The sequence below is a fragment of the Aedes albopictus genome, chromosome 2 (genome assembly GCF_035046485.1).
Source record: "Aedes albopictus strain Foshan chromosome 2, AalbF5, whole genome shotgun sequence".
NCBI classification, from domain to species: Eukaryota; Metazoa; Arthropoda; class Insecta; order Diptera; family Culicidae; genus Aedes; species Aedes albopictus.
The window spans coordinates 135861049-135885021 of NC_085137.1; the positions used below are offsets into that span (position 1 = coordinate 135861049).

The 23973-nt window shown below is 40.3% G+C and overlaps 1 protein-coding gene across 8 annotated transcripts in view; it reads left to right on the forward strand.

The window, feature by feature from the left end:
* LOC109417642 (serine/threonine-protein phosphatase 6 regulatory ankyrin repeat subunit A) overlaps positions 1-23973 on the forward strand; it is a 252487-nt gene that overhangs the window by 123179 nt on the left and 105335 nt on the right. For 5 of the 8 annotated variants that reach the window (XM_062850497.1, XM_029853479.2, XM_029853477.2 and 2 more), the window contains 2 exons: positions 629-745; positions 20673-20765. In XM_062850497.1, coding sequence (XP_062706481.1) covers positions 629-745; positions 20673-20765 — 210 coding nt within the window. Of the gene's footprint in view, positions 1-284; positions 429-628; positions 746-19602; positions 20376-20672; positions 20766-23973 lie in introns of those variants that run through there. The other 3 variants (XM_062850493.1, XM_062850494.1, XM_062850495.1) reach the window with 2 other exon arrangements.

The following is a 23973-nucleotide window of genomic DNA, read 5'->3' on the forward strand; positions in this document are numbered from 1 at the left end:
CTACGTGGTGTACATTTTCAAAAATTTCACTTCACCGTTTATGGAATTTGACATAAGTCGGTACCCACGTCAACAGGAGACAACTCCATTGGACCCCAGGCGCCTTTCAGAGCTCGTCTTTGATGGAACACACTCAGCGAGGTGACGAAACAGAGGCCATGAAGGTATCCCTTTTAGGGTTAAATTTTGCTCATCGACACGATCGGTTAGCGCTATGGCCACGGGAATCTACAAATCAACATCATCGCCCTCATCCCCCATTCGTAAACTTTGTTTCCCCTCAGAAAGCGATTCTCAATGCTGTCGAAGAAGAGCAGCAGCTGCAGCTAGCGAAGGAGGATGCCTTCTTCAAAATCTTCCAGAGGCTGGTACTCGAAGATGAGCAATTCGTAGGTGAACTGTTGCCGGACGGTCTGGTAGGACCAGGGGTAAGTTATTGCGTCAGTGTTGATGGTAAAAGTTGCAAGTTTCGGTGTAACCTTCTAGTCCTAGCGGGGGATTCGATTTCCATTAAAACGCAAGCTGAGTGTAAGATTATCTCAAACTGATTGTATTTAGTAGTGCATCCTTCTCTCATTACAACACCAATTAATCTAATTATCTCGATTTTTATTCCCCACCATTCCAGTCACGGCAACAAACGGCTGTTCATTTGGTAGCTAGTAGACAAACCGGCACTGCAACCGCTATTTTACGGGCACTTTTGACTGCGGCCGGCAAGGATATCCGAACAAAGACTGACGGTGTAAGTATAGCAACCCTTTTGGACTCTCTGTGCCTTTGAATGATATAGCAATCGATTTCCGTGATGCTCATTTTCTTCTCTTCAAATGCGACCGAGTGGCGGCTAAACTACCCAGGACGAATCGGTACGCTTCCGCCCTGGTGGAATGTGGAAGTTTGTTTGGAACGCGCTTTACAATAGTTTCCATGGAAATTGGAATTTGGTCGGAGGGTGGAAGGGATGTCTATAGAGAACAAGGAAGGGGTAGTATTTTGAGTGATAAACAATTGACAGGTGTTACTACACGTGGCCTAGATTGCAGGAAGTAAGTCGAACGAATTTCGCAGTTGAAATAGGAACGTCCGCTGCACTGTGGACAAAATTGGACCAAAACGGTCCTCTAAAACTCGTATCTATAGTAACATCTGCATCATAAATATGGGGATTTTTTCAACTATCGAACAATTTGAGATCCTATTTTCATAAAAAATGACTCTCGAAGACGCGACTTTTTCCCATTCAATTGAAATTTTGTTTATGTATGAGCTCATATCTGGAAATTGTTTTTCATGTTAGTTGTTCTTCACTTTACTTTTAAATAGGGTGTATGATAAAGAAATCTTGATAATCTTCTTCAAGAAAATATAACTAGAAAGCGATTTGTTAGATTGAAATGATGTCTTCGAAGATGTTTGTGGATATTTGAAGGACCTGTGCCAAGTATTCATTGCGGATCAATCAGTAGGTCGGTTCCAGAGGCACGTTCTCCTCCATTGGGGAAATTTGTGCGGATCTATGTTAGAAGTTCTATAATTTTAACTTTCTAAAAACCTTACCATTCGATTTTTTATTATTTTTTCTGAAGGAAGCTATCTTCCAGCCCCAAAATTTGCCAAGTAGCCCAAGATGGACAAATGCTCCTATTTTAAATTTTATTTTAATTTTTCGTTGACTTTGCTTACAATCAAAAGGAAACAATTGTTAAGAGTTTTTACTTCAAAAAAGATTCTACGTACAAATCCAATGAAAAACTATGCATACTTAAGTTATCGCGATTAAAAAAAATACTATAATAAATAAGAAAATTAATTTCTACCTTGTTAAATATTGTTTGAGACGGTCTAAAAATTCACATCTGAAAAATAATTTATCATTTTTTGATAAAAACTCTAAAACGGTAGAAAAAAAATCTAGAATAATAATAGTAAAATATTACTATTTTTTTTTATTTTCGTTTTAATTGTCACGTCTTGTAATCTTTTGCCGTTGTATTTCATTTCAAATATTACCATAGAGGTAACATACCGATCATTTCTATCATACACCGATTCATCGGCTGATCTAAATTCTTGATGTGGAGCGGACCTGGTGTGATGGTTAGAACACTTGACTATAACACCGAGGACCTGGGACTTAATCCCACTCCCGAGTTCTTCCTTCGGAAGGGAAGTAATGCGTGGGTCCCGAGATGAACTAGCCTAGTTAATACAGATCCCGTTAATACAGATAATAAAACAAATAAAAATAAATTCTTGATACACAAAATCTCAATTTATGCTTATTTTATTTGCATCAATGCTAACTATTCCGTTGATTTTGGATTATTTTTTTTTTCAAAACTTAGTAACATTTTTTACATTTTAAATCTTGAAAAATAAATCCTTGCTTGAGTTTTCGAGGAGTTTCTGAAAGAATTCATCAAACAATTTGTAGAATGTTGAGTTGCCTCATAATTTTTGCCTGTAAATTTTGAAGATATTTTTAATCTAATAGATGAATTAGAACATTTTTTTTTGTTCTTTTTATTCGTGAATTTTAACTTATGCTTATTCTTCACAATGAATTGGAACAATTTCTGGAGATATCTTCGAGGATTCCTTGCTGAACTGATAAAAAATAATTTCATAAGAATAACTGTTTGTACAGTATTCTTTGAGAAATGATTGGGTGAGTTTCGGAAGGAATTCTCTGAGAATTTCACACAGGTTTTTTTTAGTTGTTCCCAGGAATTCATCTTTAAATTTCACAAGAAACTTCTCAAGGCGTATTTCCCCAGCTATTCCTTCAAAAATTCAATTCTTGCAGATACCCTAAAAAGATTGAAAAGAAGTTCGTCCAGCAATTCGTTCACAAGTTTCATCAAAGATTCCTCCAGTATTTTTTCAGAAATTATTCATGCGATTCTTGCAGGAACTTCTGCAGAGGTAGAGATAACTCTAGAAATTGCTCCAGGGGTTTTTGTCCACTAGTATTGTTGATGTAACCAGTTGGAAGTTGGAGTTGCTGAACTACGCAGCTTCAAAGCTGCATATTTATTTAAAATATACTACATATTCAAATTCTATTTTATAATTTGCATCAAGTGCGATCAGATTTAAGCTGCAGGTCCCAGTGAACCCTGTGAGATTTGGTCTGCAGAACCTGGTAAGGTCTTGGGGTTTATTAATCCCATTGCACCTAACTGGAAGACGACGCGTCGTGGCAGAAGCTGATTACTTGACTTATGGTAATTAGCTAGCTAGATGCCAATATCAAAACGGGACATGCCACAAAAGTTCAACTTATTGGACGCAGTGGTTTAATTTACCCAACAGGGGAAGAAAAAAAAACTGCAGGTCCTACCTCAGAGGTCACAAGTAGACCTCACAGGACCTGTGACTTCGAAGGAAGAAAAGCGCTTGTTTAGCAAATTGGGAGTCGTGAGTTCGAGTCTCACTGGAGTACGTGGATTTATTTATTTATTTATTTATTAATATCATCAGACATCTTATGCCGCAATGATGACGTCTTATAACTAATACATAAATATAAATACTGAAAACAAAAACTTCATTTGAAATACAAGACAAAAAAGCAACAAAAATGCGAAAAGGTCAAATACCGTCAAAACATATAAACTCACAGTTCTTTATTGTTCGTAAAATATCTTCGGAATATCTGGCGCATCGTTTGGCGGGACAAGTGGAAGTCGAAAAGGTGACCATATTGAACGCACGTTCCAGTCCAATCAGCGACGTATGCTGACCGTAATTGGTTCGTCGGAAGGGCAATTTAAGCATCGCGTTTTTCCGAAAGACGAACGTTCAAATCAACCGCTTCGAGAATGGCAGTGCAATCGACTCTTCCCTGCAAAGTTTCGGAAATAAGCACAGCCTTTGCCATATCCCTGCGCGATTGGAGAGATTCGAGTCGAATAAACTGACATCGATTGCTGTAACTTGGTAATCGGAGCAGAACACGCCATGGAACCAGACGGAGCGCATAGCGGATGAAACGGTGTTGCACTAATTCGATTCTGTTAGAACCATTCTAATAATTCGGATACCAAACTGCAGAACAGTATTCGGGGGTTGAACGGACCAAGGGATTTTAAACAGTAAACGTCGGTGAAGTCCTTGTCTTTGCGAAAAATGAATCCTAAGGTCCTAGACGCTTAGTTGACGATATATGCGACACGGTGGTTAAACGTAAGCTTAGTATCCGGGATTACTCCCAAGATCTTTCACTTGATCGTTGCGTTGGATTGTTGCATCACAAAGCTTGTAGTTGAACTGTATCAATTGACTTATTCGCGAGAACGAGATCACCGAACATTTACTTGGGTTCACAACCATTCGATTTAATGCGCACCATGTTGCAAAGGAGTCGATATCTTCTTGAAGTTTCAAGGTGTCAGAGATAGAACAGATTAAAAGGTACACACTATTTTCAATTCGCTGGAAACTAGCAAAATTTTGCTGGTTTTTGACATGCAGTAGATACAGCAATCTATCCAGCAATATATTTTTGCTGGATGTTCAGCAATGCGTTCTGACAGCATATTTTGCTGGTCAACCAGCAATTTTGTCCGCGCTCGATTCCGGCTGCGTTTTTTGTTTGTTTTTGTTCAGAAACTTTAATTTCTATGTAGCTGAAATTTATTGAGCCAGCATTGTACAAATGCAGGAGACATACATACAAACATTGCCCTTTGTTATCTATGCTTCCCAATACTTTTTTGTTGGAGCTTTCATGATTTCTGCTAGTTCTAACGTCGGTGTGAAAGTCGGAATGAGGAGGTGAGGAACACTTTCCACAGAAAATGGTAAGTTTTTGACAAATGTTTTGCTGATTAGCCTGCTATTTCAATGTTTTCTGACTATTTAGTTAGCAGTGCCGATGCTTATCCAGCAATTCGTTTTGCTGGATGAGAAAATCAAAATTTGGTGTGTAAAGCTTCATATCGTCCGCGTATGACAGCCGAGAAAATCCCAGCATGCGGTTTAAGCCATTAATATAGAGTAGGAAAATCAGAGGCCTTGTGGAATTCCGGATGTTGCCAAGGGGATTAGCAATCGCCTACGGAGACGCTTGGTTTACGCACAGTAAGATAAGATTTAAACCAACGCAGAAGGTTGCGATGCCAACAACGTGATGACCGAGGAACAAAAAGGGTGTCGCAAAAACACGCAAGGCTGCAAAGACCAGGTCATCATAGACGCAGTCATTGTGGGTCAAGCCACCGAAAAGCAGAGGAACCTGAGCATGGCGTACATCGACTACAAGAAGGCGCATGACTCAGTACCGCACTCGTACCTTCTTAAGGTACTGCAGTTGTACAAGGTAGACGGGAACGTCATCAGGCTGATGCAACACGCTATGGGGATGTGGAGCACGCCTCTACAAATTACCGACGGAACAGCTGTGTTGCGGTCCAGAACTCTCAGCATCAAGAGGGGGATATTTCAAGGCGATACCTTTATTCCGCTATGGTTCTGCCTTGCGATGAACCCCCTTAGCAGAGCACTCAACCAATGCAACTATGGCTACCAACTGAAAAGTGGGGAAAGGAGTACAAGAATAACCCACACCTTCTTTATGGACGACCTGAAGCTGTTTGCGGAATCAGTACAGAGGCTGCATCAACTGTTGCAGCTTGTGACGGTGTTCAGCAACGACATCCGGATGGAGTTTGGAATTGACAAATGTCGGTCAGTCCATCTTCGTCGGGGTCAAGTAGTGGACGCCAGCTGTTTCCGCGTCAACGAACAGGAGGAGATTCGGAATATGGTTGAAGGCGAAGCGTACAAATACCTCGGCTTCCTGCAACTGAGAGGTATTCGCCACACAGCGATCAAGAAGGAACTGCAGGACAAGTTCTTGCATCGTGTTAACTGTGTTCTGAGGAGCTTTCTATCAGCCGGCAACAAGGTAAAGGTGATCAACACGTTTGCTGTGCCCCTGTTGACCTACAGCTTTGGGGTGGTAAAGTGGACCAAGACTGACCTCGAGGCGTTAGAACGAGCAGTACGAGTGGCGTTCACCAAGCACCGCATGCGCCACCCAAAGTCGTCCATCGAGAGAGTCACCCTGCCACGCGCAGTAGGAGGAAGAGACGTCACCAATATCCAGGCACTATGTGTCTCCCAGATCCAGCAGTTGCGGGCATATTTCATAGAAAGCCAGAACCGTCATGAAATGTATCGCACTGTATGTGAAGCTGACCACGGTTACAGCGCCCTGCATCTGGCGCAGGAGGATTACCAGTTGAACTGCGACATCAAGACCGTTGACGAGATGATCGTAGCGTGGAAGCAGAAGGAGTTGCATGGGACGCACCCCCATCAACGGGAGCTCGAGCACATCGATAAGGCGGCGTTGAACGTGTGGCTGGTGCGGGGTGACCTCTTCTCGGAAACAGAAGGTTTCATGGTAGCCATCCAGGACCGGGTAATTGCGTCGAAGAACTATCGGCGGTACATATTGCGCGAAGACGTGGAGGACCGCTGCAGGAAGTGCAATTCAGTAGGAAAAACGATCGAGCATGTCGTTGCAGGCTGTTCAGTGTTAGCTGGATCTGCCTACCTCGATCGTCACAACGAAGTTACCAAGATTGTGCACCAACAGCTTGCTTTAAAGCACAACTTGGTCGACAGATTTGTACCTACTACAAGTACCAGCCGGACCCGGTTCTGGAAAATAGTTGCAAAAAGTTGTACTGGGATCGCGAGATCATTACGGACGTCCTCATTCGTGCCAACCGGCCCGACATTGTGGTTTACGACAAAAGGATAAAGCGGGTAACCCTCATCGACCGTTAGACCATAATGTCCAATCAACGTTCTCCGGCAAGATAACCAAGTACCACGACCTAGCGGAGGAGTTGAAGCAGATGTGGCACTTGGAGGATGTCCGTATAGTTCCGGTTGTCCTCTCGGCAACCGGAGTTGTCCCTAAATCTCTCCTAAGGAGCTGGAACTGAAGAAGGACCTGAACAGCATCCTGAAAGCGGTGATTCTTGGAACCTGTAGTACAGTTAGGCGGCTCCTGAATCACCACAACTGAAATCCGAAGCAGACCCATTAGGATAAGCATAACACCGGCTAATGAGATCCACAGAGCCTAATCCCCTTTGGCAATCCGATTACCCGGGGTAGGTGAAATTTTCCAGCAACTTTTGCTGAGAAGTGCCAAAACTCTATAATAATAACAACAAGTGTTTCCAAGAAGATTGAGAAACACATGGAGGCGCATGGTTGTTGATGCCTACACTGTATGTTGGGGGTCATTCAAATATGACGACCATCGTTTATGGGAGAGGGGGTCTGTGAAAGTGTCACTCCTTGTATGGAGTATCCGAAAAAGCGTGACAGATGGGGGGAAGGGGGTCTGAATAGCCCGAAGAAATGATGGACGAAATTTTCGAATGTTTTTATAAAGTTCCATGGCAGATGATCTTTTTGCATCATTTCCGTTTTACGAATTAGTTTTTGAAATCGATGAAAATGCATTAGTTTTGTGAATATTTCCGCTGAAGAATCAAGCAAATATAGTTTACTTGGTGTTACTACTTTGAATACATAGCAAATAAGGCTTTTTATCAATGAAAACGGCGAAAGTTTGAAAAATGGCATCCCTCCGAACTTTCCCACTTCAGCCTACATAAATACAGAGTAGATCTACCAGAGTGACCATCTGCTCAGTTGCAAGTGTTCATAAGATTTCCTGTCCCGTGTTGCTAAGGGGCTGTCCATAAACCACGTGGTCATTTTTTTGGGACTTCTCAACCACCCCCACCCCCCCCACATGGTCATTTGTTCATACAAAACATTTTTTTCGTCCATACAAAATGCTCATAGGTCGAACCCCCACCCCCTCATGACCACGTGGTTTATGGACAGCCCCTAAATTCTATTGAGCTGTACCACTGACTTCTAGGACAGCTAGCTTCGCCACCGGTCGGCGAAAAATTGTACTGAAGGAAATATGTAAGTTTTGTACTGGCTTCTGAACATACGATTTTATACACATTCTTGCCCACAGTGCCCAGGTTGCCTTGGTGTAATTCCTGTTGTTTACACCGTCTTGTGGCGATGGAATTCAATTTCGAATATTATTTTTGGCATCTGACAAACTCATTGTTCCTGTGGTCTGACATTGTTTGTTTTGCAGTAGATATTGATTAAGGTGGGGGTGTCTATCACGATATCTCATACTAAGTAAGTTTCCTCGCCATCACCCTCATTCAAATTTCCGAAATGTCCACAGCGTTGTAACACTCAACTGACCGTGCGTGTAACCACAGCCAATCGTCGGTTGTAGCTTGATGACGACGAATGGCTAGGGAAGATGCCGATTGATAACGCTCGCCGACAGTCACAGTTTCCACCCCCAGTTTCCTGGTTCCGCCAATCCGGTTGCAGAGGATGAGCGGGGGACTGAAAAGGGGGGAGATGTGACGAAAACATCGAAAAATTTATTGCACCAATACACGCAATCACCCCCGTCGTCGTCATCGTCGTAAGTTTATCGAATCGGCAATTGCTCGGTACAATTCGGTCGGTCGGGTGGACGGATGGATCGATATTCAATGGTTTGGTGTGATGGTGTGTAAGAGGTGCGGGATTCCTTTGTGTTCCCCTTTGCAATTGAAGTCGAGTATGGAAATTGCTGGAGGTGAATGGAAATAGGCTTTTCACATAGAGCGATAAGACTTTTAGATCTTTGAAAAATATTAAAATGTTTATTTCAATTGTTTGTTTTTGGGAAACTAACCCAAGTAACTATTCATTCGGATAAGGTGTTGTTCATAAACTACGTAGACTCATTTTTAATCATCTCAGACTCCCTTCCCTGACGTTTTTCCAAACAGAATTTTTAAAATTTGTATGTACCGTAGTTTTTGGCCAGACTATCTTCCTTCCCTGTAAGAGTTTATGGACTAGAGTTTATGGACTAGAAATAGACGTCACACTCTCATCGCTTCCCATCGATCACCTTTTTAACTGTTGATTCAAATATTCAGTAGTAAGTCGATTGACCACTTGCGGCACTGGTATCGTTTTTGCTCCTTTTTAACGTTTGCTCACTACCGCTATCTAGTGGCGACCCGGTCAAACACAGTGCATTTAGCATTGGGCGATTACGTTTTCGAGACGATGTTTTTTGATGAAATTTGTTCTAAGTTTTTCGTCTGTTTCTCTGTGGTTGAACTATGTACATACGCTCTTAGATTGACAAGTTCTAATCATATTTTTTACTGAACTCTCAACTACAGATTTAACGCAATATCAATGCTGCTTTCACTTTTCTACAATCACGGTAGAATGAATTATTCCTTTCCCAGTCCGACTGAACGTTCATTATGAGTTGCTATTCGATGATATTCAAGTATCCGGATGCGATAGAACCATGGGTTCAATATCAGTCGCTTTCGAGGTGGAAGAACAATTTTACGAAACATTGTAAGTGTCGGGACTGAAAACCGATCCTGTTACTATTCGCTCATGACGCCAACGTCCAACCGACTATGGCAGGGCCTCTGCCAACAAATAGATCATGAAATAGACTTGTTTATGTACATGGGTCAATTTTTTAATTGGATGCTTTTGGAGCCAACCTTCTGATACCTGACGGTATTCTATAATTGGTGTGCCTCTACCCACTGAATGTTATGGGTCCCTCACCAAATCCCATGCATGTGCCAAATTGCATACATGAGTTAGATCAATAACTTTCAACCTTGCAGGTCGCCTTGCCTCATATATTACTTTTTTGACACATTTCGCGTAGATCAAAGTCAATCTAACCCACCATTAAGAAAAAAGAAATGTTGTCGTTCCCTCTACGTTTGTCGTTCAGTAGGTCACCGGGTTTCTTGCCACCAGCCAGAGCGTTGCAATTCAATATCATGTTCGATAATCAAGAACTATTCCGTGTCTCAAGTCCATTTCCCTTGAACAACTTCTTGAGGCAGTAGGTCCTACAAATGAACTACTTGTAGCCAAGAGTTGTACGTCCGTTGTAGGTGGGTGATTATGAACTGCACAAAAGTTGCAATTTATAATTAGCCGTTATCTTGATTGACCTGTCCGGTACGATCCCGCTCGGTTAGGTAAGGAATGTTGACCATCGGGTAATCGGGCTCTCTGGACGCCTTGGTCAGTTCCATTCGAGCCACCTGTTCGCACCGATGCGTTTGCGGTCCCGATCCAAGCTTCGAATCAATCTAAGCGAATTACTGCAACCGGATGAGGTGCGTACCTTATAGTTTTTGTTTGTACGCCGGCCAAATATAACGAACAAACAATCCGGAAAAGTGGGTGGAAAGTGGAACTTCGTGAAAGTTTTCTCGCGTTGTTGTCACGCGCTTCGAAGTCGATTGAATTGGTCTAGACCCTGTCACGATATCAGGATGCGAATGTAGTGTGTGAAACGAGTTTGGTTTTATGGCCTTTTCTACCCAACTAAGGATTCTACGGTGGGCGTGTTTGTCTGTTTAGTGAAGAGGAGACTCACCGTTGTTCATGGTGCGGTATGAGACACAGTAATGTACGGGTTTCAAGAACAGAAGATTGCGATAAAAATCCCTCCTGAAAGTTAGCATGAAGTGTTCTTTGTTACTTTATTAAAATAAAAATCTGGTGGTATCCATAAACTATGCAACTTCTTCGGCAATTTCAGACTCCCTACCCTATAAAGACTTTGGTGCAATCAAAATCTTGAACATATACTGTTTGTTTATCATCCCCTAGTAGGAACTGTGTAGTTTATGGATGTCGTATTTAATACACCGTAGTTGAGGATTATGATTTTTTTTTCTTTAGTCTAATGATATTCTTTGAAGAGTTTATAATCATTACCAAAATTATGTGATGAATGTACCTCTGTACAACCAAGCACACCATGATGGGATAGAGCCTTACGTGAGGCGAGGCGAGATACCATATGATGGATTGGTTGTACGCCGTTTTAGTCAGCCAAAGGAAGCAAAGTGGAGATATATCGTACATCAATACCAATCGATTTCTATCGGCCGATTGAAATACCTTCGCATATCGATGATGCCTGGAGCAGGGGAAACAAAATATAGTATTGCAACATAACGGTGCACCAAAACGGAATCTAAGAATAATAATTACTTCCGAACATTGTTATTGACCTGACGTTAATTGGTAAGGTTGTGGTTCCGATAAGAAGAAATTGAAGGTTTCTTCGAAGATTTTTAATAACAGTTTGAAATTTTGTGATCAAACTTTGGATTCAAAGATGGAGCTCACAGAAACCCTGCCCAAATTGTGGAGCTTCGTGGCCATGCGATTAGCAACACCAAGGGCATAATCGCACCATGCTATGGGGTGAGGGTTCGATTCCCGCTCCGGACGATGAAACTTTTCACGAGAAATGTCTCTTCCCCGTATCCACTGGTGCATGTAACTCTTCATTACACCAACGAACCTAATCTCAAAATGACTGACAATTATCAGGTCATTTTGACAGATGTAACATGAGCATGAAAAGGATGGCAACAAGATCGATAAAGTAGAACATATTATCCGTCTTTTTCGTGCATTAGTGTGGTCTGTCAAAATGACCTGTGAATTGTCAAACATTTTCATGGCTAGCTTTGTTGGTGTAATGAAGAATGTATGCTGTGTCCGTAAATAAATAAATAAAATAAATAAATAAATATGAACATGATGTCCGTGTCTATTTTTAATTCTTTCAAAAATTCGTGCAACAGTCGTACACTGCTAGTTTAAAAGACTTCTGCTTGAGTGTCAGTTATGAACGAAAAATTGAAATAAAAAATGAGAAATTTCAGTTTCGGGGTGAAATTGATCATAAAGTGAAATATCTTTGTTGGTTCTGGAAACAAATTTTCCATTTATTTTCTATATTTTCTATAAATTGTTTTAAGATCATAGCTTTATTTTTAATAAATACAAATTGCCCTTACGTCGATCAATTTCACCCGAAATCACGGTACGCTATCGAGCCAATTTATGACACAGTTGGTGATAAGGAGACGCCTGTAGGATTGACAAACAGTTTCGACAGTAAATAAATAGCCTCGCTCTTCATACGTGTGTTCATAAGATGGATATGTTGATGGTGCCGTTAAGGCAATGATGAAGCACGATCGATGAGATTTGAATTACCTTGTAACAATCAAAATGCCGTGTTATTAATTAGCTCGGTAGCTTAGTTGGAAAAGCACTTGTCTAGCGTATAATGGTCGTGAGTTCAAATTTAACCCGAGCTGTGAATTTCTTTGTTATTCCACTAATAATTTATTCATCTGTACATATATCCTTTGAATTGATTGAAAAATCATTTATTTACCATACGGATTGGAATACCGAAGACTTTGCACTAAGATCGAGCCCTGAGGAAAACCCCAACCCGTGGATCGAAACGTTGGCAATGATACAATATTATCAGTCGAGAAAGTCAAGAAACTCCTACTTGCACAACATCTCATCTAGCTCATACTTCCGGCTTTGGCCACCTCCCGATTCCGTCTGCTGTTGTTTGTTGCTGATTTTCCATTGCAATTCTTTTTTCTTATTTTCAAATGATTAGTATTTGGGCTATATATTCATAATCGGAAAACTAAAAAATATTGGCGAACATTTTTCCATATATTTTGTATGGGACGTTTCTTGTGGTAAAAAAGTATTTATTGATTTTTAGTTTGGAAAATAGCCAAAAACTTAGCTAAATCAAATTTTCCCCGATGGAATATTTTCAAACGTTCCAAAATCCGAGGTACACTGAAACCTCCATTTAGGTAATGAGTCGGGACTGCCTAAATAGAATTTTTACCTAAATGGATTCATTACCTAAATGGATTCAGTTTATTACCTAAATGGATTACAAGGTTGCAAAGAAGTTCAACAAGGGAGAGTTACTAGGAGATTTAAAGGAGATCATGCAGAGTTTCAGATGGCTTTCAAGGAGTTTCAGGAGGGGGTTGGGTTTCAGGAGGGGAGGGGCTTCAGGGGCGTTTTCGAGTTTTGGAGGGTCTTAGATCAGAATTGTCATTCGAATGACCAGCTGGGCACGAAACACGACAAACTTTGCGAAAAACCCTGCAAAATTCCGCCAGACTGAAAAATTATTGAATGTCGGGTCAAAGTCGGGTCAATTTTTATCGTATGTTGGGCCATTGTTGGACCAACATCGAACAACTGTTGGGTCTATGTTGGGTTTGGTGGCCAAAATAAAAACAGGTGAATGATAGGTTGATGTCGGGTTTGTCGTCATCAATGCTGGAGCTGATATCAATTGAATGATGGAAAGATGGTTGATTATCTCAATTTCAGCTGGAAATGACGCTGGATACTGACACTTTTCAACACTGCACGGAAGGGGGGGGTGTTCAGGGGGCCACATTGCATCCCCCTCCCCCCATACCCACTCCCTAACACCACTCACTACTTCTTTCCCATAAACCAAACTTATACCTAATCTTAAGTAATCCAACTGATCTGAACATAATCAAATTCCATTTAGGTAACGTTACCTAAATGGAGGGACCTAAATAGATTTTACCTAAATGGATCCTACCTAAATGGAGGTTTGAGTGTACATGAAAGTTCGATAATAATCAAAATTTTGACACCGTGGGCCGTAATGCTGGGCCGTACTTCTCTCTCCCTCCAGAGCGTTACGTAATTTGTAGGCGGTGCCTAAGGTTGCTCGCAGTTGCCGACCAATATAACGAAGAGGGAGGAATAGGAGTTGTTGAGAAAAGACTGGTGATCTCAATGGGATCTGAATTACTCATTAATCAGCGCCTGCCGTGCTGAACAACTATACTGCTAATAAAAAAACTCATTAGTTACCATCGGAATTAAAGAATTCTCAGTAGTTTGATTTTCAGTTTGGTAATTATTAAATTTCCATAATTATTTCCGGGTTTCCGTTGAAATCTCTAGTAGTTGAAATCGAAACATAAACATTAGAACCCCACCAGAAGCAACCTCTGCAGAGCTCTGGAGTTACAAAGTAAATAAATTTGAATTATTCACAAACGAGAATCTTAACGAAGCACCCATTCTCAAGAGTGATGTCATTTGCTTATTTATATTATTTACTCGTCGATTTGGTTGCTAACTTGCTAAATAAAAATAATTTTATTTGCAACTGAAATGAGTAATGCTTTGGCTCATGCCCGGGTAGAGGTCAAGTACTGACGATCAAAACGTGCTTTTGGTTTGATTGATATAAGAGGTAAAAGTACTGAAAATAATAGCAAAAAAATATTCCTAGGACGTCTGATCAATAGCAAAATTAGATATTTGAAGATCAACCAAATAGCTCGCAGCTATTGGTTAGCTCTCAAAAGAGCTAAATGTTATAAGTTCGTTATTGGAAAATGATCGTTTTAGCTCAGAAATGATCATGTCGAACATTGAAGTCCGTATCTCAAGGCAAAGTGGTCCCTCAAAGGGCCTAAATTTGTAAAAAAATGTATGGGACCTAAATCCCTCTGGGACTAAAAAAACATGGCATTTTTTCGACGGAAAAATACAGCATTATACTGAAACCGGTGATTTTAGGACCCGGACCCTTTAGGGCCAGAAATGTGCTTAGAATTGCGATATCTCTACTCATTTTTGAGTTATTGACAGCATTTGCCCATTTTTTCCAGCATTTTGACATTTTTTTTCAGATACCAATGGAAACCTAACAAACGGCAACGAAAAGAAATAATAGCAGTGCTGAAGTTCCTTCAAGGTCTTCTGTTGTCAACGTAAGTGCCAGCAGAACTCGAAAGCTTATCGAAAACGCAAATGGTTAAGTTCTTCAAAGAACAGAAGCAAAAACAGACCGATAATGATGCTGTCGGGCTGAATGCTGGATTGTCCTGTATGCATCCCGGGTAGACGAGAATATCTAAATCATATCTGAAATCGAACACTTTTTGCTGTCATAGCTCGATATGATTTTGATGAGTTATTCAAAAATCTTATGAATATCGCACGAATAGCTCAAAGTGATATGGTATCAGTTTTTGTTTTTGTCGAAATAGCTGAAAATTTCTACATAAGAACAAGTTTAGCTATTCTGCACGAAATGGAACACATACACCCATAGAGATGGCTCAATGTTAGTGAAATGCCATGTGCCTTTTTCTGAGCTGTGGAAACGAAGAACCGCATGCTCTTATTCCCATGTTATTTACAACAGTGAGCCACAGTTGAGTGGTAAGCATCGCCGCCTGTGAATCCTAAGGTCGTAGGTTCGATGCTGCATGCTGACGTTTTTTTTTATTTATTTTTTCTAGAAAAAAGTGACAAATCTTGTCTGCTATTGTTTTGATCTTGTAATATCTTAACGAGCTATTATTGAGTAGTTCACCATAGTAGATTTTGCTATTATTTCTGTTTACCTCTTAGATCAATCAAACCAATATCAGTTTTTGCTCTTCAGTAATTCTGTTAGCTCACATTATAATTAATTGTTCTCGGTTTATTGCACCGAGGAAGATATTATTTGATAGCCCAATTGCAGCAGGTTTTTTAATTCCTGTATCTATACGGGATATTTTGGGCTTAAAAAATGAACATATATTGAAACTTTTGTTCAAATTTCTAAATGAGATTACCTATTTTGTTTGATACTGTTCCCCTTTTTTGGTATTCTTTATTTTCAGCCTTGAAGATTCGTTTCTGATGACCCCCTAACCCCTCCCCCTCCCTCATTAGGATTTCTGGATTTCCGGAGACTCGTTTTACGATTTGGCATGCTGTCCTCTTTCAAGATAGCGGCTCCGTTATGGTTCATTGCCGTGTGAGCCTTTAGTTTTAAGTTATTTTTATAATGCTATTTGAAAAGAAAAAGAGGTTTTGTGCCTCTTTGAGAAAGATTTCGTTTTTGAAATGCCGAAATCACTCAAAGGGGTTTTCCCTCTTTCTAAATTTCAAGTTAAAATAAACAATAATAATAATAATAATAGAATTCCAAAGAATAACTAGCTGAAATCGTATGATAATATCAAGAGGAATCCTAGAAGCTTTCTTGGATGAATCTCAGAAGGAACGTTTGGGAAAACCTAAAAGTAGTTCTGGTGAAATACCTAGAGATACCCGAATAACACACATGTTGTAGATGAGTCTATATGACTCCTATATGACCAAATTTGGTCACATTAGAGTCATACCGACTCATGTATGACATGTGTGCTACTAGGGTAAATAGGCCAACATTTCTAGAATTCCTAGAGATAACATCTCATTCTGGGCTTCGTGGCTGACCGTTTAACGGCGTCAGTCGTTTAGGTGTCTCGCTAGCCTCAGAGTGTGGGATCGATTCCCGCTCCAGTCAGGCAAAACTTTTCGTCGAATGGAAAATTCTCCACTGGGCCACTGTGGGTGTTAAATGTGTTGTCCGTTGTCAAATGTTTGTAATGTTTAGCTGTAGAGACCGCGAGGTCGAAGACGGTGTAATTGTCTTTTGTTTTCCTAATAGTATCCCAGAAGTAACATCTATAAAATTTCGTGAAGTTAATTCCAGAATGCATTACGTGAACGACACTAAAAGGTTGAATTCCTGGTGAATCTAAAAAGATGTATAATTTGAGGCATATGAAGGCAAAGTACGATTAATTTAAAAATTGAGAGATAAACTAGTGAATAGAAACACTTGTTTTGGTGCGATTTGAACACCTGATTTCGTACTAACTAAGTCAAAGAACAAGTTACGATTCTGTGGAAAAGAAAGCAAAGTGGATACGAAGCGCCATACTAACCAGGGCTGTCTTTCACAACTTTGTTTTCCCCTTCGGGCTTTAGATGTCAACCTCAAACAGTTATTAGAAACTCGACCGACACATACTTCATCACCGATCATCTGATCCGAAAGAAACTCCTGCGGAATCCTTGGTTGAGCTTCTGGAAAGACCTTCAAGAGGAATGTCAAAAGAGTTTCTGAAGAAATAACTTTGATGAATTCTAGAAGAAAATCTTTAACGAATTTCTTAAAAAGCGAAAATCTTATATGATTATATTTTTGATTATCTAAAGGAATTCAAAGAGATTACGTAAGAAATCCTTAAAAAGCTCTTCATAGAAATCTTACTTTAAAAGAGTTGCTATGACCATTTCTCATTGATTTTTTGAATATTCCTACAGTGTTGTCTCTACGGATTCTTTTGGCCATTTTTGGGTAGGATATCCGTCAGGAATTTCTTCAGAAGTTGCACCACAAACTGGACTATCACGCCGAGGACCTGGAATTGAATCCCATCCTCGGGAAACTTTCAAAATGTGAGTTCTTCCTTCAGAGGGATGTAGCACGTGGGTCCCGAGATGAACTAGCCGAAGACAAAAAAATCTCGTTAATGCGTTTGTAGGTACCTCGACCATCACAAACGTGATCTAGACCAGCGAGGTAATTTTCCCAATTATTTCATCATTTTCTCTGGGAATTTATTCCAAAGTTCCTCTGAGAGTTTCTGCGCCAAACTTTACCATAAATTGCTCAAAATATTTTTCACGGAATATCTTAACATCTTAACACATTGCAGTGGAGCGTGAGATATCACAGAAGTTTACATGACATATCATGTAAAATTCATAAAATATCATGTAAACTTCCATTATATGCCATGTAATTCAGCATGACTCTCAGTGTTTACATGACATATAACACAAATTTACATGATATATCATGTAAACCATCATAAGATTAAGTTTACATGACTAAAATGAAGTATACATGACGTGTAAATCTTATTATTTTTATCTGTGTAAACCCTTCGTGGATTCACTCTGGGAATTCTTTTAAAATTTCAGAACTTCTTTTAAAAATTCCTCCAAGAGGTCCTTTAGGATCAACTTCAAGAAATTCTTTGAAAGTTTTTTTTTTTCAAAAATTTTTCGCAACACTTCGTCAATGCTTCCATGGTTAATTTCGTCAGGAGTTTCTTCAAGAGTATATTCAGAAGTTTTTCTGTAATTCTATCGAGTTTTCATTCAGGTGTTAATCTGGATTTTTTTAAAGAGTTTCTCAAGGTCAGAATTCTTTTAACAGGTGATCTTGCATTTTTTTTTTCAAGAGTTTCTCCGAGATCTTGTCCAAAATTCCTCCAAGCATTTCTTTCAGAGTTCTTTTAGCTACTCCGACAGTTTCTTGACCTATCAGGATGCGCGCCATCAAACAGTTGAAACTGCACCGCGCTCGCGCTATACACGACAAGAGAGGTTTTTTTTTGCTAGTGTTGTACTTTTCACAACAGCGTGAGTCCTGAAGTAACAGTTTCCAGGAGTCCATTCAGATTTTTTTCCGTTAATGGTTTCAGTAGTACCTCCGGGAATTCCTTGAGGAGCTCCTTTGGAAATTACACCAGGAGTTCGGAACCTCCCTCTAACATACCCGAAAGAGCGTTACTTAGTATTTCTCCAAAAAATACTGCAGTCTGCGTCTACTCTTCAGACACATTTTTCATTCTCTTCTGATTCCTCTGGAAAACTTCTAATTGGTTCAAAATAACATTCAAAGCAATTGTAGGTGTTCCTAAAGTCTTTATGAGGAATACCTTCAGGATTGTATTCATGAATTCACACTGGATTTTCATCAATAATGTATACAGAATCCTTCACATAAATATAGGGAATTCATGAAAAATATGTAGGCATCCTAGAGGACGTTTGTATAACGTGCCTCTGGAGCCGGCTTTCTGGTGTTTCAGTGATATCCCTGCCTGCACCTGGAGGAGCTCCTGCAAGATTTTCCTATTTTTTTTTTCAGAAGAACTCCTGGAAGAATTTTTTAATAAACTTCCGGAAGAAACTCCTGAAGAAATTTCCGAAGACACTGCAAGAGGAATTCTCGGAGGATCTTCTTAAAAAATTTCTGGATGAAAAAAACTGGATGGATTCCTTGGGCAATTTCCGGAGGAACTCGTTGGTTGGATGGTTAGAACACTTGAATATTACGCCGAGGACCTGGGATCGAATCCCACTCCCGACAAACTCACAAAATGTGAGTTCTTCCTTCGGAAGTTACTTCCCGTGGGTCCCGAGATGAACTAGCCCAGGGCTAAAAATCTCGTTAATACAGACAAAAAAAAAGCATAGAGTATCTTCATGCCTGCCATACGAAATACACACGCGAAATATTCATTGGCAGAGGAAGCTCTCACTCAGGTAATAACTGTGAAAGTGCTCACAGAACACTAATATAAGAACCAGGCTTTGTCTTAGTATAAACGTTACGCCTAGAGAAAGAAGAAGAAGAAGAAAAATAAGAATAAAAAAATGAGTAGGCGTTATTAACGAACGTGCTTAAATTCTACTGAATTAAGCTCTGATTCAAAATTAAACATATTTTTAGAAGAAAATCGCATTTGTCTGCATCGCAGTTCAACGCTCTTCGATTCCAGTGCAATTCAATGAGCCAAACTCACAACTTACTGGGGCTGGTCGGAATTCAAAGGAACTGAGCTGTCTCCATCTTCGGAGTCGACCGTCGGGTGGCGTTGTCTCTGTCGGTGGTATGTATTGTTGATTTAGCCACCTTTGACGCCATCGTGATTTTCCGTTGTGGAATTTTTTGTTTAGTTGGTGGGCTAGGTATAGGCTTTGCTTGCCTACTTTTTATTGCAATCTTCAATGAGCCTAGTTGTACATCGGTTGGTATTGCGAAAAATGATTGTTCACCGGTAGTGGTAATGGCAATCATAGTGTGGGTGTGCAAATACCTCCCGAAGCCAAGTGATGATATGAATATCCGTTTTACTTTTCTGGCCGAAGAGAGACATTCGAGTATCTGTTGAATGTAGCACAGAGAAATGAAGATAGGCCGATCTCTCAATAGGGGGATACAAATCAATTTTTTGGCAAACAGTTCGGCGTCGGTGGATAAAAATCCGCCTTTCATCGCCGTCCGTGACTTTGTCCCTTTGCACCTCTGACGACCGACGACGGTGGGGGTTTGCGAACCAACTGTTTGTTTGGTTGGGGCGCGATATGATTCGAATTCGCTTTGCGTTGTTATAGTCGTCCTGCCGCCGATGCACCCCGAGACCGCCGTGTCCTTCCCCGCGGGACGAGGTCCTTTTCTAAGGTTGCACTATCAATGTGTATAATAACGACCGCCGTATCGGAATTGGTTTGGGTAGTATTGCTCAAGTGAAACGAAGCAGAATTGCGCGCATCAGTAGTTTCAATATGACAGTTGGTACGATCGGACCATGTCTAATACCGCAAAGCGTTTTCAGAATGTACAATCAAAATATGCGAAGTTTAATCCGGCCAAGGCATCGGCTTTCGCGGCTGCGGCTGCGACGATGGGTGCTGAATCTCCGGAGGGTTCCGTATCGGATGCGGGTTCCAGGACACCGACGTTGGATACGCTGACCCTCGGTGTGGCCAATCCTGAGGTAATTGTGCCCGCTGGACCGCGGAAGAACAGTACTGTAGCAGCTCGCAAGAATAGTACAGCAGCTCGTAAGAACAGTTCGGTGAAACTTGGCGTCGGAGGTGTCGGTGCTAGTAAACAGAGTGCTTCGGTTGGCAAAAGTCCGTTTCCGTCGCGGCGGGGTGGGACCGTGGCCTTTCCTAGTAACCGGGTCGAAGTTCACAAGCTCGCCACCAACTTTGTCGCTTTGAATAGAAGAAAAAGACAGAAGAGGCAGATTGCATCATGGAAAGAGATTGTAAGGAATAATTTTTTACAGAAAGGCAAAATACCGCTCCTGCTTGCTGTCGAGGCTGGTAACCAGTCTATGTGCAGGGAGTTACTATCGGCACAAACGGCGGATCAACTGAAGGTGAGTACCTCTTCCCCTACCAATTGTTGTCACCCATTTGCTCATTAATACCATTTCACTGGAAAGAAAGCTCTACCATCCGAAATTAGCCGAAAACGACGACCGTAATCGGGAAATTACCTATTACGTAACCACGTGCTCTGCATTTCACCACACACAAATGTGCCCGCGCCTGTTACCATACACACATCGCGAGTGTTGGCATTCGTGAGCAATTCCGCTACCGAAATTGATGAACGTGCAAAACATATGTCTGTGTACATCGAGAATAGCGCCACGGACGGAATTGTGTTTCCCTTCGGTCCTTCAAGTGATTCCCTGACCCCCGCCGTTCCGCGCACTAGGATGTGGTAGTGAAGCAATAAATATTCGCGAACTGACAACAATGTGTGAAACCAAGTGTTACAACAGTGCGCCTTAACTGGGTGTCCTCCTGCATATGATAGGCCTCCAACCAGTTCGTTTAACAAACAAAATGCTATGCTTCGCGCTTGGAATTCCCATGCTGACAAAGGAACCCCCACCCTATTCTTGTAGCTGAATCTCTCGGTGTGAAATTGGTGAAAAAATAATGGCCTCAATTTAGATTGCATGATTGCTTTCGGGTGTATTACTGTTAGCTCGCGCTATGCTGTTGTCTACTAATGTCTACTCGATGGCTACACTTGCTACGTGCTGCTCAAGGATACTCATAGACTGTTTCAAGAATTACAAATTCACCGAAAGTAAACCAAAATTTTGAAATGCGTGAAATAAAGAGGCGAATAAAATTGATTTTGAAGTATTATGGAAAAATGCAAAAAGTGAGTTTTCATTTATTGAAACGGTCTATAAATATGTACAATACTGTAGAGCAGCATAGAAACGCTGATTCGTATACCCTGGCGAATTGTTTATCGTTGCTTAGTGGGTTTTGTACCTACGTTCATAATTACGATACTGAATAATTGCGTCGAATTATTTTGCCACGCTTTACAATGCAAACTACTCTTGCATATTGATTATCACGGAATCATAGGGACATACATCGATACTTATGATGGGAAAATATTTAAGATACTGGCTAGAAGTTTGTGAATACATGATAGAGATTCTCCACTTATTAGGCAACGAAACGTGCGAAAACCTTTGATCCCATATGAAACCTATATGCTGGAAAACTATACAGGGAATTATATTTTGAACAAGCTAGTAGTTTGTGAGTGATCCGATAGAGCAACAATGGAAATCTATGTTTGGAGAAAAGGCAATCGAGTTTAGGAGACTTTTTAGAAGGACTCTGATACCTCTCTAGGTTGGAATTTTAATGTGCTTTCAAGCACTAGTGTGAAAGTAATGGATGAACACGGTGGATAAAATCACAAGCGACGCACGAGAGTCATTGAACAGAAATTTAAATTAACATAGGGTCATTGTTCAACGACAATCAAAACAACAATCCTTTAACCTAACGTTCTTGTCGTTAGGTCAACGTAGCATAACGTCGTAAAGGAACCAGGGATGGGAACACTCACTTGCAGAGAGTTACACTCACTTGATGTTTTCTCAGCTCAGAAGTGTGCAATCAAGAAATGATGTATGGACGACTTTTGCCTTGTGGTTTTGTCTAAAAGTTTGCCGAATAGAGTAGGTGTCGCACACGCATATCAAAGTCGTGACAGAGCTGTGAAAGCGACTCTCCACGAGGTGAGTGTAATTTACATTCACCTCGTGGAGAGTTGCCTTCGCAGCTCCTTCACAACTTCGGTATGCGTGTGCGACCCCTACTCTATTCGGCAAACTTTTAGACAAAACCACAAGGCAAAAATCGTCCATACATCATTTCTTGATTGCACGCTTCTGAGCTGAGAAAACATCAAGTGAGTGTAACTCTCTGCAAGTGAGTGTTCCCATCCTTGAAAGGAACTAGTTGTTCGATAAAGATTACTAATCCTGGAAAGGCAAAAAGATTGTGGTTAAATGTGTGATATGTGAAATGCTATTATGCTTTGCATTCATTTCTACTGATCTGTGGTACTAGTTCAAGAATTCATATACCGGAGATCCTTACTTATTTGATTTTTAGCACATCCTCCCTCACTCTCCTATTGTGTTCAGGACAGTTCAGGACAGGCAAGAAGCTGAATTTAATTTGCCCTGCCGAATGTACTAGGACATTGAAAAAACATTTCAAAATCGGTAATTATAGAACCCAGTTGGGCCAAATTTGACCTCAAAATTGCGATATCTTTACTGGTTTCCGAGATATTTGAAACTCATATTTTAGTATCCAAAACAAGAACTACTAAAACATGACATTTTTTTCAAATATTTTGAAAACCAGTAGAGATATTGTAATTTCAAGGTCTAATTTAGCGCAATTGGAATAATCTTGAAATGTTTTTTTCAATGTTTGCTCTAGCAAAAAATCCACTTACACCCTTTGCGCCATCCCTTAATATAAATCGAAATCGCTCATTTTTGCATAGCTCATTTAGGCCTGAACAAATCACATTTTCATACTTTGTCACCGTGCTCGTTGGCTCGTCAAGGGGGAGAATGATAAATAACAAATGTATTTGAAGAAAAACACCCAAACAACCCGAGCAGAGGAAAATATCAAATTCATAACAACAGAATCACATAGCCTGTTTCTATATCATAATTTGTTATTATCACCTTTTCTAAGTATTACTTTTTCATAGCAGGTTTTGTTGGGCAATCTCGTATTGTTATGATCAGGTTATTGAGATCCATCCACTAAATAACATTTCAATAATATACTTTGTTGTAGACTAAGTTTTGTTAATATTCTACGATGTGATATGCGATGAAGTATAACCCAGCAATAACAAGTTTTCAAATTAACTGAAAGATTCACTGTTATTCATTTGTATTGAATCTAACAAAACATGTTATTAAATTGGTCTTCCAGGAACATTTTCTTGTTATGATTTTTGTTATTTTTCCGCTCATAACAAACAAGTTTATAATATAATAAGATATGCTAATAACATAAAAATTACTGATTTCATAATACAGTTATTAAGCCAAAATAACATGTTTTACTATACTGTTGATAATTTCTTCTGCTGTTAAACTTAACGGATTTGTTAGGAAAATTTTCTGCATAACTCCAATTTCACCATAAAGTTTCAAAATTTCTTGAATAGTTTATTTGCACCTCCCTCAAAATGCCAAATTCTGACCAAAATTAGTAGGGTTATTT